General features: G+C 36.9%; 1 protein-coding gene across 1 annotated transcript in view; it reads left to right on the top strand.

Annotated features, from left to right (window-relative positions):
* The first annotated feature begins 2051 nt into the window (after window positions 1-2051).
* LOC120525709 (TATA box binding protein) overlaps window positions 2052-19423 on the top strand; it is a 95459-nt gene continuing 78087 nt past the window's right edge. Inside the window, 2 exon segments of the mRNA XM_039748245.1 lie at window positions 2052-2238; window positions 13056-13198. Of these exon segments, the coding sequence (XP_039604179.1) occupies window positions 13145-13198 (54 nt within the window). The 5' untranslated portion in view covers window positions 2052-2238; window positions 13056-13144.

The following is a 19423-nucleotide window of genomic DNA, read 5'->3' as shown; positions in this document are numbered from 1 at the left end:
CCACCACATCATATGATAAGCAATAAGCTAATGCCAAATTATATTATTTTGACACCAAATCAGCATAGCAAGGTTTGGCGTTATCATAATGTCAATATAAAATGCTAAACTCCCATATAGACCAAAGAATAGATTTTATTACAATTAATAAATTAACACAAAACAAAACATGCATATCACTTTTTCTTTTTCTTAATGTTCCACTGCTCACTATTGCTGTTCTAAAAGTGTGCCTAACTATTTTTCTAGAGGACTGCCTTTTACATATGGTTTTATCCATTATTTGGTGGATTTAGTCTTTAATTTTCTAATTAAAAAAACATTTAAATGCAGCCTTCAGGCTCAATTGCACAGCTATTCTCTACTCTGTCTGTAGATAGGATTATTGGGCCATTTGGGTTAATCCGCATACAATATGCCACCACTCTCTAGCACCGTGATCACTGATTATTACCTTACGTTGGAGGCTGGCTCTGATTTCAGTAGAAAGTCCCCCAACCAATTATTAAAGAAACATATTAAAAGATAATTGACAGTAGAGACTGAAAAGAAAAAAGGAATAAACCCAGCTTTATTCTTCTGTTTCTGTATTAAATTCATTGTATTGTAATAAACAATTCCTATAAAATTAGAAATAAATTAGGCACACGAGAATTTTATGTAGTTAGTGCACTTACCAAACATTATACCAACTTGGCTAGCTATTGCAAGTGCTCACTACAGACATTAATCTTGAGAAAATCCCTTTGAATCCTTCTTTGCCCTTTACCAACCTGTCTATTACAACTGGCAAAGAGCTCTGCAGTATAGATGAAAGAGGGCTTCCATGACTGCCAAGCTAACCATCTGTGTGTTTCAAGTATTTACATCAGAATATAACAATGGAAATCTGAAACAAGGTCAAGCATGTTAGTAAAATATATGTATAGGTAAGCTTGTCATTCACTCCCCATTTTATATTCCTCAGTGATCAGTTGACAGGAAGGAGCAATTGTTTTTCACCTGTTTATGACCTAATTAAAATGTGTTGGCACACAGGCACTGTAACCAGCAGAACTGGTTCTCAGGCAAAGTTGCCATTTCTTTTTTGGCTACAGCGATGTATTTAAGTAGGATGTCTGTATGTGGCCGGTGATCATGGGGGAGAGGGTAGCATTTGGTGATGTAAAAGTTTGGCAAAAACACCAGAATCTCTTAAGTTGGGTGTCTGGTGCTGCGTAAGAATCTTTTGCTTTAGCTTTCCCGTTGAACCTTTTTAAAGCAATACAGTTGTGAGAATTGATTGGCGATTTTACTCCTGTCACAGCCATTCTTTCTCCATCATTTTCATTGCAATGGACTGGCATCCAGCTCATTAGTTCCTACCTTGTGCTTTGAATAAGCAAGTTAAAAAAGATGGAAGGATAGATAGATCGTTCAAGTTCTCAGCTCTGGGGCTTTACTTTTGAAATAACTCTTTGAATGGAAAGGATCTCTATAACACATACTGTATATGTGAGCCTGTCATATCCAATTCAATCAGCGCGGAAGCACCCATCTATTTTGAACGCATCTTTTTCATTAAAGTGTCCGATAAACCCTTTATCTCAGTAACGGTTGTCTCTAGGTAATTGTCATGCCTGGACGGGTAGTTACTCAGTCCTAAAATTGTAAAATGTATCAAAACTCAGTTATCCAACATGCCATGTTTTGATGACCTTTATTTTGATATTAATTTCATTTATAAGGACATGACACAGTTTATTCTTCTTCGGCATTATAGCTTAAAGGTACAGACTGCAGCATATGTGAAGACCGTAAGGAAGGAATTACATATTACAACATTGGAACAATTTTGTCGAGAACAGACCATTCATCTTAACAAAACTCGGAAATTCTACCCTGCGAGTTTCTCATAAATAATATAAAATAGTTGATGTTTAAACAACACGTGCAATAAAAATAGATATCTAGTAATAAAAGTATTTTTAAGCTTTCTTTTTTAAATTTTACAATTTGACTGACAGTGGAACCTTTTTTTACCCTGAACTCTTCTTTATAGTGACGTAGGTTGCAGCGCGCCGGAAGTACTGACTTGCCTGTGTTGTAGTGAAACGCTCATGTCGGTATGTCAGGATAAAGTTGAGGTTTGAAAACAAGAGGCGGAATAACAACGAGCTTAGGAGAAACGCCACCCTTAAAATACTGCAAGTGTAAGGATCGCCGCCGAGTCGGATTAAAGACGGAATACAATTTTAGGTAAGTTCACGTATGAAATAACACGGGAATGACAGTGCTGCGTCTTTTGAGTGATGAAGCGGATTTATTTTCTCGCCTGCAACAGTGACACAAGTCTGATTTTGTTGGGCGTGATATTCACCTGGAGGCTGACGACTATTAGCAGATGTCTTTTTTTTATTGTGTTCATTCGAGCTGGAGTGCGTAGGTTCTCGTTTGACCACCACCTTTGAGTTTCGGCGGGAGCAAATTTGCTTGGACTGCTGGCTTTTCGAGACGCATGATACCTTTCAGATTTCACTGATTTTTGCCACCGTGAAAGTCTTGCTCATTACTTTAATTGTTTATCAAGTCTTGTTATAGTGAAAGCAAAGTTTTTATAACATGGCCATATATCCTTAAAATCTGGAGTCGTATTTAGAAATGCATTACGCATCAGCTGTTTATATGTAACCCTTCATTTGCAGTTTAAGGATTTCAAAATGCATAAAATGGTTTCAAGTCTTGTTTGCCTCGATTTTTCTCATTTTATGTATTAGGTTTATAAGGTGTCAAAGCAGTCTTAATTAATGAGGCCAACCATGTTATTGAATGGCAGACGGCTTCAGAATATAATACCTAGTCCAGATGATGAAATGAAATTTGTTATATGTAATTTATATTAATTTGCAGGCAGGCGTGACTTATTAGTAAAGGAATAATTGGTGCTCATATTGTCAGTGTATATATTTTTTGTGTAATTTACATCACACTCATTAACAATAAATAAGGTACTCAATATATTTATTTGAGTACTTGCAGTTTTTCCGAGATACAAAGGGTTGATTAAAACAGGGAGAGTACACCTTTTATATGATAGGTGAACAATGATTGAAGCTTTCTCTTCATAGACTGATCTAAACAAATTAAATCTACATTGTTATTATTTTTTAATCGTAAATGTTAAGGTGCAGCAAAGGTTTTTGCCTATATTCATTTCTTCCCTTTCCTTATTTCTTCTTAATTGTTTGAATATTATATTTTTAAAAATTGTATCTTGTCTATAGTATTTGAATAGTCATATATAACTTAACATAAATCAGAGGAAAAATGTGTAAAAGTATGTTTGTTTACCATGAGAAAAATTAGAAGCAGTAAATTATCTGTCAAAATGGAGGAAAAAAAAAGAAAACGGTGCTTCAGCTATTGTGCCTTTATCAGGTCTATGAATATTTAATTTCAAATATAAATTCCAGTGTGCAAATACTAAAATAAGACCTTTTTTTTGATTGTTTTTCATAATCTTTCCGTGTGCAATTTAGATTCAATTTTTTTTTATGGTTTGTAAATTCCAAGTTTTTTTTTATTTTCAAAGCAAGTAGGCTTAAGTGAAAGAAAAAGTTGAATATCTTCAAACAGTAAATAAAAAGACAGCCCTAAAGCTATTTTACTATTATACATTTTTGTAAATCGTGTTTGTTATCTCTGTGGTTGTGGATTCTAGTTAAAGGACTCTCATGCAAGGCAAAATTGTAAATGTTTTCTCTTTTTAGGCTCTTAACTGTTGCTCCACTTCTGGCATACTCATCATTTGCATGCTTGTTTTGTTCTAGTATTCACTATTTTTTTTAAAAGGAAAAACTACTTATTAATGATGTGATTCTTAATTTGCTGTTTTCGTTATTGCTAATGGCAGTGTTTAAAGTCAGATGCAATTTTTCCAAAAATTTCTTGATTATTTGTAGTAGTTTTTTTCTTCTGCCTTAATGCATTTATTTATGATATTGTGCTCTTTGTTTTTAATAAATATTAGAACAAATGTTTGCTCCTCATTTGATATTTTCCCTGTTTCCTTTAGGAAATGGCTTGTGGAACAGTCTGTTTAGAAATTGGTTGCATTGTTAGTATAATTTTGTACTACATACTAGTACCTGATTTTTAAGCTGTTTTCTGCTTGTGATTCCCCCCACAAAATAAGTGGTACTGGGATTACATTAATGGTAAGATGCGGTCGAACATAAATGATGGCATAGAATAATTTTGAATTTTGCATGTTATAACTTATTCTGATACATTGTTCCATTTTAACTGGGAAGTTTCTGATTTCCTTGTGGGAAGTTTCAAATGTAACATACCTCCAAGTCTCATTTCCTACTCCGAAAGTTGGGAATACCTCACCAAACCAATCCTCAAAATCCAAGACGGCTGCACTGTGCAACAACAGAAGTGAATACTGTAGTATTACACTCTTTATTAGCATTTCTGTCAATTTGTATCTCATTAAATTAGTTGTACACACAGTACCATCCAACTTCAATCTGTGGACATGCAGTGTTTAGATGCACAAAATACTATGTAATGCGGTACAAGTAGTTGTCTGTATTCTGAAATAGCAGGCACAACAAAGGTTCTCCTGGAGGCATCTGTGTTCATTTTTGAAATGTTTTACTGGAGCACAATCAACTTGGGTGTGATGTCATTCCCAGCTCCAATATCCAACTTACGAGGTAAATTGAAACGGTGTATTTTACTGCTTTGTTTATTCTGTGAGCTAATGTGATTTTGGAGAGCATGAAACTAAAGAACTGTGTACCAGTCCTTAGATTGCTGTTTGGTGTTAGCTGCTCCATTCTGATGAAAACGGGCAATGGCATATATTGAAGCTTGATTCATCTGTTGAAATAGAGGTGCAAATGAGAAACATTGCTTAATGGCCAAAGCCATCAAAATAGAAATAATTACTTACTCGCCTATTGCCCACCCCCAGACCTGCTTCACCTCACTGTCCCTGTATTCAAGCTCACTTTTTGTAATAGGGTGTTTTTATCCATGCTTATAATTGATCCCCCGTTCCTTTTTCCTTAACTTTGATATCAGCAGTCATCTCTTCTTTTGTAGTTCAGAGGAAGGTCACGCCAAAAAAAAAACTTGCCAAATTATGTCATCATCATAACTAAACCAGAGACTGCAGAGTACTATTATTAAATAATAGATACAACACAAACCTAAATAGAAAAACAGCAATTAACTTAAAAGATTTGGATATCCTCACTTAAGTGTGACAGTCTTTTTTATTTTTCTTATACCAAGTATGTCAACAGTTGACATTACAATTTAAATGTGTGATAATTACATTTAGAATTTGTCTCTCTCTCCCCCCCCCACTTCCCATAACTTTAAACGTGTAAGTTTCTTTTGCCATTTAGTTTTTAATTTACCTTTTTATGTAGAGTTTGTTCCTATAATAACATCCATAATTTTATCCAAATTGCATTGAGATACTGACAAGCAAATGATAAACAATGCTAAAGTGGGGACAGTATTGTGAAGAAAAGCTGTAAAACTTCCAAAATATGTTCTCTTTGAAGTAGCAAAGCTCTTGATTTAAATTTAATAAGATTGGCCTTCTACATTTCTGAGGCATACTTGTGATAACAAAAATAAACTGAAAATAATACATTTGATCACAGATTCTGGATACCATTTTCTCAAGGTGAGGACACATTTCCTGCTCACTTCTGTACTTGCAGCGGTGGTTGTGGGTGGGACCATTGCCCTGCCCATGGATTGTTTCTGTCTTGTGCCTGATGCTTTCACCTGTTGCCCCGTAATGAGTAAGCGGGTTAGGAAGATGGATGGATATATGGCTATAACATCTGTTCAGTTCTTGTCTCTTGATTGAATGCTATGTATGTGCTCAATATTCTTTCAAACCGAATCACATGAATACATTATCAATCCAGTGACTGCATGTAGTATGTTTGCTAAATAACAAAATAAGCTTCAGTAGAGTGAAATAATCTAAACTATTGTATGTGTGATGATTTTTTTTTTTTGGTTATTATCTACATTAGTTATTGTCAAAACTGAGAAAACAATTTGGGGACTCTGCATTCATTGTAAATAATGGTGCTTGGAGAAGTCTTTTTGAGGTGAAGCCACACAACTGGTCCTGAAGGGTGTTGCAGAAGGAGATGAGTATCAGTATCATCTGCAAATCTGTGATCTTTGACTATTTGCTTTATAATGGTAATTCGTCCTCTTAAATCTACCTCTATATTTTCTTATACAATAATGGTATAGAAAAGAGCAAAGAGAGTGCTTTTCATTTTCTTGTTACAGTTGTTGTCTTTATCCAGTTGCCCGGCTCTCTTCCCACTCTTAACAGACACTAAAGACTCTTCATACAATCCTTAAAATGTTCTAACCAGCTTGGGTGGTACTGTTTCCCAATGTTGCCCACAACCTTTAATGACAAACAAAATTAAATGCTTTCTTAAAATCCAAACAATGGTAGATGTTTTTGTAACTAGACTTTGCATCATCTGCTAACAGTACTAACACCAAGATTTGTTGGATAGTGGCCATGTCTTTCCTAAAGGCAGCCTATTACTTAAATGTCCATCTTCCAAGTCTATCCATAATCGTTCTTGATGCACATTTAAAACAGCTGTGCTCATGTGTGTCACCCTTATTTGTTAGCATCATATAATTGACTTAATACCAGTCTTCTGGCCACCTACACCCTTCCCAGATTTTTACACACATTTTGTGCATTTCTTTGGCTATACTTGCTCTTCCTGTCCTAATCGTTTTTGCTGATATGCCATCTATCCCAGTACTACTGTTGTTCTTCAGCTTTTTAGATTGCTTTTACTACTCATCAAGTGTAAATCAATCTTCTGTTTCACTAACCACCCTTTTTTATTTTTAAAAAGTCTATCCTTTGTTTTTTATGCACATTTGTATTTATGATGGGATCCTTTTACATACTGAGCCCATCCCTTTTTATTGCCTATATATCTGTCAATGTATTACCATTTTATCATTAGTCTTATTGTACTTTGAAAACATTTGTTTTTTTATTTAAACATAGCATATCCTTCCTGTGTCCTGTTTGTACCTATCTGTGGTATACATTGATTGATTTCTTCAGTCCTGGCACTCTTCTTTATCTCCTTACATAACTCTTTTTACCGTAATTCATGTTTGTTTTCTTGTTTTGTCTGTTTATGATGATCAGCTTACTGTCCATAAAGCAGTGAATGGCCATATCGCTGTGTCAAAGGCAGGGCTCACCACTGGCGATATGAGTGCTTACAAAGCTGTTTCATATGGCATACGGCGTGCTGTAATGGATGCAAATCACCAGTACCGAGGGAGCATGTGGATTTGTTCTCCCACGAGGGTGACACGCGCAAAATGTGGCAAGGACTGTGCACAGTTATGGACTTTAAAAGCAAATCCAACACAGCTGTGAGCGCCGACTCTGTATGTGCCAACGAACTTAATGCATTCTACACCCGTTTTCAGGCTAATCATTCTAATGCTGTCAACAGCCACAGCCTGCTGGAGTGACATCATGATTGTAGAGCATGACATGCGCATTGCGCTGCAGTTGGTGCACATCAGGAAAGCACTGAGGCCGGATGGCGTCTCCAGGTACCTGTTGGCGCTGCTGCTCTGACCAGCTGACTGGAGTCTTCAGCTCCATCTTCAACGAGTCTCTGACTTAGTCTGTGATCCCTGCATCCTTTAAAAGGTCCACCATTGTCCTGCTATCAAAGAATAACAAGACCTTGTTCCTGAATAACTATTGACCTATTGCACTGACCTCAGAAGTCAGGAGGGTTTTTGAGAGGCTCATTGAAGTCTGTTTATGGCATTCAACTCCACAGACCCACTCTAGTTTGCCTACTGCCCCAATAGATCAACGGACAATGCCATCTCCCACTTCCTGCATATCATCCTAAGCCACATGCATATTAAGCAGGGGAACTATATGAGATTGCTGTTCATTGATTACACTTCAGTTTTAAATACAGTTGTACCCTGTAAACTGTTCACCATGCTGAGAAACCTCACAGGGAGACCACAGGCGGTGAGAGTTGGTAATCCTGCTTACAACATCATCGTACTAAATAGGGAAGTGACACAAAGGTGTGTACGTAGTCCTCTGCTCTATGCCCTCTGCACTCATAACTGTGTGGCCACACACACCATCAACTCCATTGTCAAGTTTGCTGATAATTCAGTGGCACTGGGCTTCATCTCCAAGAATGACAACAGCGTACGTACATGGAGGAAGTGGAGAACCTGGCATCATGGTGTCGGAAAGAAATGCCTCCAACTAAAAATCGGCAAAACCAAGTAATTGGTGGTGGACTTTGGTAGGAGCAACCCTTTTTTTATTCTAAATGTTACTTAAGAAATATACTATTTATAAGAAGTTAAATAAAGTAAATTGGTTAATTACTTTTTGACTACTTTATTCCTTACCCATTAATCAAGTTGTTAAGTAACATTTTGTATGGTCCTTTAAAAAAATCAACAGATCTGCACCCAGCAGTAGTTTTAAATTACATTGCATTAAATGTACATTCAATTAAATAAATAAAATTAAAATACTGGGTAAAAATGAAATATCTTACATACAAAAAACTTTTCAAAGAAGCGCAATTCAATTAAATATACCTACATTTTATTAAACTTTTTTCTTGAATTCTTTATATTTCTTTAACATTATATGGAGGGTCCCCCCTCGATATTTTTTTTCCCCTATGGGTCCCAGATGTACTATCTGTGCCACTGGTCCACCTCTATATATTCTGTTGATTAATGAAATCTTAAATCAAAAGTGCTGAAGTTCTTCACTTTAGTTCCATCAGTTTACTTTTTCCCAGTATGTGTTGTATTTAATATATCTTTATCCTCACATACTTTAACATACTTCCACACTGAAGATATTCTTTAGACAGTGGATCCTGTAGGATTTTTCAGTTCTGCACTTTCATCTCCCTAAATTAGACTTTTAACTTAACAGTTTTTTAATTTGATTTACTTGCATAAATGGAAAGCCAGGAAGTGCAGTATATGTATGCACAGTTCATATTTTGTTTTGGTCGTAAAACTGACTAGCAATTGTCACATTACATGCCGATCTGTCATCATTCTTATTATGCATAATAAGAAAGTCTGGTTTTAATCCACTGACAAAAAATGACTAAATCATTAAACATTCTTGGCAACTTTTTGAATGAAAAGTGGTTTCCAGAAGCAGCCAGTTAACATCAAGCCCTACACCCATGTCCACTGTACTGATCATGAATTGTCAAGTTAAGTTTGAGTAAATCGAAGTTATCCCTTATTTGCTTCATTATCATTTTGGTGTCAGTTCTGAGCTTCCAAAGTTAAAATTTTAGTATTGATCCAATATTATTTGGGAGTTAAAGTTGCAAGGAAATCTTGGTATCTTTTTAGTACAACTTTGGAGTTTAATGGAAAGCATTAATTAACCAAGATGTTAATAACTGGTTAACTCTTCAGCTTCCTTTTGTAGGGAGACTTGATGTTGTCAAAGTTAATATCCTTCTAAGCTAATTTTTGTTTTTCATGAAATTCCCATATTATAACTATTCCTTTTCAAAAAAGCTTGACTATGTTGTATGCCCATTGTGGCTTTTATGGATTCCATATACATTAAGGGGGTGACATGCTATCATGTAAAACAGAGGGTAGCATAGCAGTACCTAACCTGTAGCAAAAACTGTTAGGTTGCAAATATTTTACAATTTTAGGTAAAGAAAGGAAGTAGAAAGTTCCATGATTGCACCTGCTTGTTAGGCTTTGGATAGAAAATCTTCCATGAATTCTTTTTATTTGCCTTGCTCTGTGCCCCATCAATGATTATCTTTGGTTTAGTGGCCTCATAGTACTAAATGCTGTTCACATATCCTTAAGGATAATTTTGTTTTCTTCCCTTTCCTTTATTATATAGTACTGTATTTTAATTGTGTAAGTCATTGGGTATCTTAACATTATCAATTTAAAATATCTCTTAATGTTTGAATGATTTCATTCCTCAACACACTTATTTTTCTATTTATAGTCAGAAATTGTGTAAAAAGATATCTGCTTAACTTTGCTAATCATACATCAATGTCCACACGTGAAGATTATTTAATTATCTAATATAACATTGGTAGGATTCCCATACTTTATCACTCAAAGTCACATTGTTTAATCCAATACATTAATTGGGATATCTCTCAGGTAAGGATTGTAAGTAAACGTTTTTATAGCAGTTTTTATCAATCTGTGCAAAGTACAATGTAATTTTAAAATTACACATCAGACCCGTCTTTGCAGACTACAATTACCTAAAAGGAATTGTATCCTAATTATAAATTATTTTACCTCCTGTATGGATAAATGTTTTGCGACTGTCCTAAATTACAGCTGTTATGAGTAAATATATTTGCTTATTTCCTAATCCTTTTGCAGCAGTGTTTGGATTGATACTGAATTGGATTAGGCTATCTAGTGATACATTTACTGTCATTTCCTAAACTACATTGTTAGCTCATCAGCTACTTTACCTTAACTGGCAGAATCCTAATACCCTCTCTGTAACTCAATTTGAAAACATTGTATTACCTTTAACTGGGGGGATGGGGCGGGGTTTGGGTGTTGTTAGGAATCTTTTTGGGACTATGCAGAGTTTCTTTAGAATCTGGCAAGAATTCATTAGTGTAATTCTAAAATCCTGTTCCTGTTTAACCTCCCATTATTTTAATGAATATGAGGATGTATAATATAATGGATTTTTATTTCTTATCTCCCTGCATTGGCTAAGAGCTTAATTCGATGTTTGAGATTAATGATTCTTAACTGTTTCTCTCTGAATCAGTTTTGACTGATTATAAATGTCACTGATTTCTTTTTTTATATATACACTGCTCACAAAAATTAAAGGAACACTTTAAAGAAACACATTAGATACATCAGATCTCAATATGAAGTTGGATATCTATACAAATAACGACAGGGCAATGTCTTAGGAAAAAAAGGATGCCAAGTCTTTTAATGGAAATAAAAGTTTTCTGCCTACAGAGGGCTCAATTGTGTAGACACCCTAAAATCAGAGTGAAATGAAGATGTGGCAGGCTACTCCATTTTTTCAAAAACTTAATTTCTGCTACTCAAAATGCTTTTCAGTATCTTGTTTGGCCCCAACAAGCTTGTATGCATGCTTGATAACGTCGGGGCATGCTCCTAATGAGACGACGGATGGTGTCTTGTGGCATTTCCTCCCAGATCTGTATGAGGGCATCCCTGAGCTGTTGTACAGTCTGAGGAGCCACCTGGCGGCGCCTAATGGACCGAAACATAATGTCCCACAGATGTTCTATTGGGTTTAAGTCAGGGGATCGTGAAGGCCATTCAGTCGTTTCAATTCCTTCATCCTCCAGGTACTGCCTGCATACTCTTGCCACATGTGGCCGGGTATTGTCGTGCATTAGGAGGAAACAAGGACCTACTGCACCAGCGTAGGGTCTGACAATGGGTTCAAGGATTTCATCTCGATACCTTATGGCAGTCAGAGCACCATTTCCTACGCAGTAGATGTCTGTGCGTCCCTCCATGGATATGCCTCCCCAGACCATCACTGACCCACCACCAAACCTGTCATGTTGAGCGACGTTGCAGGCAGCATATCGTTCTCCTTGTCTTCTCCAGACTCTTTCACGTCTATCACAGCTGCTCAGGGTGAACCTGCTCTCGTCTGTAAAAGTACAGGGCCAGTGGCGGACTTGCCAATTCTGGTGTTCTTGAGCAAATGCCAGTCGAGCTCCACGGTGCTGGGCAGTGAGCACAGGGCCCACTACAGGACGTCGGGCCCTCAGGCCATCTTCATGAAGTCTGTTCCTGATTGTTTGGGTAGAGACATTCACACCAGTGGCCCTCTGGAGGTCATTCTGTAGGGCACGAGCAGTGCTCAGCCTGTTCCGCCTTGCACAAAGGAGCAGGTATCGGTCCTGCTGATGGGTTGAGGACCTTCTACGGCCCTGTCCAGCTCTCCGAGAATAACAGCCAGTCTCCTGAAATCTCCTCCATGTTCTGGAGATTGTGCTGGGAGACACATTAAACCTTCTTGCTGCAGCACGTGTGGATGTGCCATCCTGGAGAAGTTGGACAACCTGTGCAACTTCTGTAGGGTTAAGGAATTGCCTCATACTGCCAGTAGAGATAATTACTCAAGCCAAAACTAGCACGAGTGGAAAACCAGCCAAAAAAGATCAAGAGGGAGACACTTGAAATGACCTCCACATGTAAAACCAGTCCTGTTTTGAGGGTTTTCTAATTGTTGCCACTTTAGTGCACCTGTCGTTAAGTCCATGAACACCAATACAGCTGAAAGTGATTAACAATGACCTCAGCTGCTTAACCAACCAGAAAATTATCAGACAGGATTAATTGATTTCATGCCAGGCCCAATAATAAAAGTGTTCCTTTAATTTTTGTGAGCAGTGTAGTAAAATGCATTCAGTACTAATCTATCAGGTGTGCATATCTAGAGGCAAACTTTATTAGTGAGGCACACATGTCCCCGCATCACTAAGATCAGTCTTTTGATGGGTATTGTGCATGCTAGCTTGGTAAATTTAAATTAACGACACAGCAGACAATTTTACTGTTGATTTCAAAAGTCTGGAACAATCATCCTGTTAAAGTAGAATTGCCTGGTCTATCTTCTCATTATTTTTTTTATTTGTGGTGGAGACTCTTCATTTGGCTTATTTATGTTATAGTGTAAATACCGGTAATTAAGTTTGTGGTTACCTTGTGATTACCTGCAAGTTACCTGCATCTTTTAATTACAATTTGAGTTATTGGAGAAGCGGATACACATATTTTGTGGTTTTTGCTCTTATACTATAAATTTGTGAATAATTTCACTGAAATGTAAAGGGATCGTGTCAGAGTAATTATTCTGGGTTGCATGTATTTATTCTCCATTGTGCCCAAACATAATATCTGGATCATCTTTAATTCTTAACTTTTTTTTTTTTTTCTAGACTTCTGCTATCCGATGACATTTTCCAACTCTAATTACTTTGTACAGCACTGATCTATTAAACTTCATCCTTATTTATACCTGGTGGCAATGGAGCAAAACAACAGTTTACCACCATATGCACAAGGACTGGCTTCTCCTCAGGTGAGTGTGAGACAGAATAAAGATCTTTACAGATTTGATCAGTGTGCATGTATTCATGCTGCTGTTCAATATCAAGACTTTTTTTTATATGCAGCTTGCTTGTAGCATGCATAAAATCAATTTGACCAAAAATGCACAATTTGTTATCAGGTTGCATATTATAATGAATTTATGGCATGAATAGAAGCTTAAATCTTTTAAAAATAGTTACCTAAATTTTGTGGTTTCTATAACAGTAGTAAGGTTGGTCTAGAATCTAAATTAAATTGTTGCTTATAAGAGTTAGAAACATTGCTTTGTTACTCAATGTTTTTGGTAATGATGAGCAACAGTAAACAATAGAAAAGCGCCCATGCAAAAATATCTGGCGTTACTGAAGTCACATAAAGCACACGTTAAGTCAGTGGGCAAAACACTTGCATTTTTTGCTAACATAATTGCTAAATAAATACTTCTGGGAAACTGGAGCCGCATGCACACATGGAATGCATTCACACAAGGGATTAATTTTTGTAATTGAAGACCGGAATCTTGATCAGTGAAAGAGAGGGAATAGGAATACATTTGGAGGGAGAGTTCTCTACTAATATCAAAAATTAATTTAAATTTAATGTTAAAGAAATGTCATGCAGTATGTACAAAGAAATACTGCAATACTGCAGTCCAAGTTTCACCAGTCCTTGTTCGACTGCACTTTAAAATGTATTTCTTCATAAGTAAACTTTCAGTTACAGATGAAAAAAGATGACTAAAATATATTCATTTTTGACAGGCAAAGTGGCACTACAGAGGCAGAGAAAAAATGAAATTGGAAAAGACCAACACAAGTAGTTAACTACATTTAAAATATAATATGAACAGCCTAAGCAGCAGTGCAAATGAAAATTCTACAGTGACATATAAAAGTATGGTCACTCTGGATCAAATGTCAATTTAGACTTTAAATGTTAATATACAAACTTCAGGCACTGAATTTTGTAGCTTGCACGCAGGAAAGGTTTTCTTCTGCTGATTTTACAATGAAGGTCATATTTGTTCAGGTGTTGCACATTAGAACAGTACATCACCACTCAAGAGGGTGCTAAATCTTCCTGATGATCTTTTGCAGTCAAATTGGGGGTTTTATTTGCCTTTCTAGAATTTCAATGAGCAGTTCTTGCATGAGGTTTTCTTGGTTTTTCTGATCCCAACTTAACATCCACCTTTCCTGGTAAATCCTTTACATCCTGAGCAGCCTGGTACAGGGCCGAGTGATTGTTTGAAGATCTTTTGCTATCATACATTACATACAATACCTCATTTGCAAGCGACATGCATCTACTTCACACTTCTAGTAATCAAATTGTTACAATATTTACGGTTGACTTTTAATCTGGTATGAAGTCATATATGAGGTATTTAATAAATTGTCACAAAAATATTTGAAAAAAATCCTAAATATTTTGTATGAATAATATCTAAGTGTTGTGCATGAATCAAAAGGTCCTGACCAATAGATTTCAACCAATGTGATAGACCCTTCCAACAACCCGGCAGACACGAGCTACAGGCAGGAAACCGATAACAAGAGTTACACCACTCTTCAGATTTTTCTTCTGTGCTATCACGTTACTTTACAAAACAACAGCAGATATCAACAAATGACACATCAGTAGTTACAGTAGGTTCTCCTGATCAAAACAAGTCCAAGCACATAATTTTACGATGTATCAATCATAAGATATCCTCAAAATAAGAGAAGGTGCGAAACTACTTTTGCCAAGTAGCATCTGACACATCCCAGGTCATTAATGTGGACTAAATAGGTCAAACACGCGAAAACTTTGTACCAATGGATGGCAGTGACTATGACGTCTCCAATGAGTTCTGTCCATATATGAACATAATGAGATAAAACTGGGTTTGCACATAAAGAACTCTATAGGCTCGTGAATACTCCTGGAGCTTCAACAGAAAACAATAGCAGAACATTTAAGAGCTTTGTTTTTGAATTTTATGTTTGAAAAATTGACTTCAAGTCAACCATGACACATTTTGAGTGATATTTTGAAGACCGTCTTCGAAGACAGCAATAAAGACCTGGCAGATTTTTAGTCTGACACAGACAGTTAAGGTTAAGAGTTTCCTAAGTATGTAAACTTGCTACACAGTTACTCGGTGTGATTCATATTTAGTTCTGTTTTCATGGGCGTAGATCGTTGTTACTTGAAAGTATTACTTGTAATATTATATTGACAATGGCGCGATCAAGCAGTCATTCCATCCATTATCCAACCCGTTCTATCCTAACTACAGGGTCACGACAATCAAGCAGTCATAATGTCAATTTTATAATGCATAATATGTATGTTTATATATGTTTATTTTATTTATTTATTAATGTATTTATATTGCAATGCATATCTCCATTTGTCAGTGTTGCATGAAATTGTCTACAAAAAAGCGTTCATGTATTTTACATAAAACTGTTTTGTGTTTATATGTACCTGTGTGTTTATGTGAGCATTACTGTTTTTGTTTAGCTCTGTATGTGTATAAGCAACACTGTTTTTTAGATTTTTTTTTTTGTATGTGTGTATGTTTTTGTCTACACATATAATACAGTGACTGATGTCGATGCCGTTTTGCCGTCTCTGGTGGTGGCGGCAGTAGTTGTGTGTAGACAGCTTGGTAGTTGGTCTGCTTTGTATTCCTGTCGCCTGCCACCACTCTGTTAGCTGTGTGCTTTTACTGTGTTAAACAGTAAACCAATGGCAACCTAGCACAACTATGTTTGTGTATCTGCATATAGTTTTTGTCACTGTGCTGTATTAGTCATTTCTGGTATATGGAAATATACTACAGGTAAGATTCCATTACAACGAATATCTTTACAACAAAGTATTTTTATGGTCCCGACAGTTTCCCCATATGACACAAGTCTACAGAGATCTCGTTACTACAAAGTACATTCAGCAGATACTTTCATTCAGGCATTTCAAGGTCTTTTGGGCACTTCGTTGTAACGAAACATCCACAGAGCAGTTTTTTTCTGTGGTCACAGCTCAATCCCCAAACAGAAACATTGTGTTAAAAAAAAAAATAAATAAAATTTGCTCATACTGTTTTTTTGCTGTTTTGTTTTCGGTGGTTTTCAGTGATACCTTTTGCTTATTGCTTGTCAACATTTGAAAAACATCCTTTGGAATTTATCTCATTGTCATCCTCCTATAGAGACACGAAAAAACGATAACAGTTCATATTAGAAAAAACAAAAAAGATGTTGCCAGTGAATTCGGAATTTCACCATCGACACTGTCAACCTTCTTGAAAGATCCCGGGTTGCAAATGTATGTGAACTGCTGCATTTGAAGACGTCCAAAAAGCAGTTTTAATTTGGTTCATCGATGCTTGTTCAAGAAACATTCCTTATTAATGCGGCACTCGTTCAAGAAATTGTGAGGTTTCTAAACTCTCTTGGGACCTCCCACAACTGGACAACACGCCGATGAGTGTCCCAAAGTGCAATCACCATGTCAGTGGAAGTGTTTATATGTTGCCGGGGCAACAGCAGGCTCACAGCTCTGCTTCGTCTCTCCACCAAAGCAAACTCGATGGGTGATGCAAGGAACATTGTAAATGCAGTGAACAGGATTACTTGGCCATTAACCTGGCCACGACCCTGCCTGACTGCTGTGTCTGTTTATAGCAGATCCCGCTACAATAAATAACTGTGTTGTTCCTGTTTCAAGCTGAATTAAGCTGGTTTTGCTAAAGCACCAAGACTACGCCTCGTGTCTTGGGTTGTTAGAGAGGGATTTATAGCACGACCCCGATCTTTTGGGATTCAGTTATGTGGCGCCTCACTGCACCATTGAGAGCCTGCTGTTACCCTGCCCTGGCAATGGACAAACAATCTTCCACTGATGCCGCAATCACACTTTGGGACGCACTTCAGCATGACGTTCCCGTTGGGTTGGGTGTTTGGGTCCAAAAAGATTTCAGAAACCTCACAATATGAAGAAGAAAAGGATGATTCCGCTTCTGATTGATAACTGTGCTGCCCACAACATGCTTCCGCATTTAGATAATGTTCGCGTTGAATTCCTCCCACCCAATAGCACAGCAGTGCTTCAGCCATTGGATTTAGGCATCATTCGCATCCTGAAAGTAGATTATTGCAAGGAAATGCTGAGAAAAATTCTCGTCAGCATAATTTGTAGACAGGAGAAGATTAAAATTAATGCAAAAGAAGTTATTATTGAAATCAATCAATCAATCAACATTTATTTATATAGCACATATTCATACAAAAAAATGTAGCTCAAAGTGCTTTACAAAATGAATAGAAAAGTAGAAGACACAATAAAAAATAAACATAAGTCAACATTAATTAACATAGAAAATGATTGCAAACGCCTGGATGCAAGTTAAAGAAAGCACTATAGCTACAAATATAGAATCTCATTACAACAAAATATTTTACAATTGTAGAATGTGTTTTGTATCAAATTCAAATCATGTTTGGAAAATTGAGGATGCAGGGAGTAGAGTTGGTGAAAGCGGATGAGTTTAAATATTTGAGATCAACAGTACAGAGTAACAGGGACTATGGAAGAGAGGTGAAAAGAGAGTGTAGGCAGGGTGGAATGGGTGGAGAAGACTGTCAGGAGTTTGACAGACAGACAGACATGGTCTGTCTATGACAGACGGGTATCGGCAAGAGTGAAAGGAGAGGTCTACAGGATGGTAGTGAAGCCAGCTGCATTATATGGGCTGGAGATGGTGGCAATGACCAGAAGGCAGGAGACAGAGCAGGAGGTGGCAGAGTTAAAAATGGTAAGATTTGCATTGGGTGTGATGAGGATGGACAGGATTAGAAATGAGTACATTACAAGGTCAACTCAGGCTGGACAGTTGGGAGACAAAGTCAGAGAGGCGAGATTGTGTAGGATTGGACATGTGCAGAGAAGAGATGCTGGGTATATTAGGAGAAGGAAAGGATAGAGCTGCCAAGTAAGAGGAAAAAAGGAAGGCCTAAGAGAAGGTTTATGGATGTGGTGAGAGAGAACATGTAGGTGATGGGTGCGACAGAACAAGATGCAGAGGACAGGAAGATGTGGAAAAAGATGATCCGCTGTGGCAACCCCTAACGGAAACAGGAAGAAGAAGAAGTAGTTGAAGAAGAAAGGTTCTACTGAAACATTGACTGCCCTTCCTTTAGTTTTGGTATAATAAAACTTTATTTTGTGTGTTCCCTTCTGATGTCAGGATTTCCATTTGGAGATGTGTTTGAAGAAGCTTTGGATAGGGGAGTTAGGCCCATGGTGCCAAGTGCTGCAACTATGTGTTTGTGTTGTCAACTGAACCTGTTTAAAATTTCATGTTGATATGTCTGGATACACCTCAGAGGTGAAAAAGCTGACCTGGCATTACTTGTACATGAGATATACTGAATCAGAAAACATAATTTGAAGAAAATACTGTGGGGTGCCTATTTTCTTTCCTAGTTTAGCAGCAGTTTGACACAAACACAATTATCTGTCAGGTTTTAGTTAAAAAGTGACTGCCCTGCCCTTATGCTTTGAATAATGAGTCTTTATTTTGGGAGATTGGTTAAAAAAAAAATGCCCTCAGGGTGTAAGAGGATTTATTTTAACTGCTATTTCTTAATAGCGTCACAAAATGAGGATACAACTAACTGAAAGTCTCCTACTTTGTGAGCATCAGTTATTTTATTTTTCAGAGTGCTAGGCAGATGCTTAGAGGAGCCCAATGCTACTGATTGTTGGGACAAGGTTTGAGAAGTCGGAGAATTTATACAGCTTTGCAGTTTGCATCACCTGGGATTTTCTAATGATGACTGAACAAGCCATAGCCCTAACAAGCTGATTATGGTCTGAGACCTTGGTAAAAGTTACCGGAGGCCTCCGATATCTTCAGGTGCCCAAACTTTTGTATGGTGCTCCTTTCCTGTTTTCACTGTACATTTGTACAAAACAAAAACAATACACTAATAAAATGCAGAAAAGAAATGCATCATCATTATCTTTATACATTTTGGTGGTCAGTTCATCTTTTGCTCACTTAACTATTCATAGTAACAGACATTTTAAACAAGGGTGCCCAAATTTTCATGCCTTTTGTATATTTAAATTAAAAAACCTTTATTCTTAATTTAAATACTGAGAAATTAGAAAAATTGGACAATCTAGTCTTTACTCTTGGCAGAGCTGCATCTTCATC

This window comes from Polypterus senegalus, chromosome 3 (genome assembly GCF_016835505.1).
Source record: "Polypterus senegalus isolate Bchr_013 chromosome 3, ASM1683550v1, whole genome shotgun sequence".
NCBI classification, from domain to species: domain Eukaryota; kingdom Metazoa; phylum Chordata; class Cladistia; order Polypteriformes; family Polypteridae; genus Polypterus; species Polypterus senegalus.
Note: the sequence above shows the minus strand (reverse complement) of the source record. Positions and strands in the feature narration are given on the sequence as shown.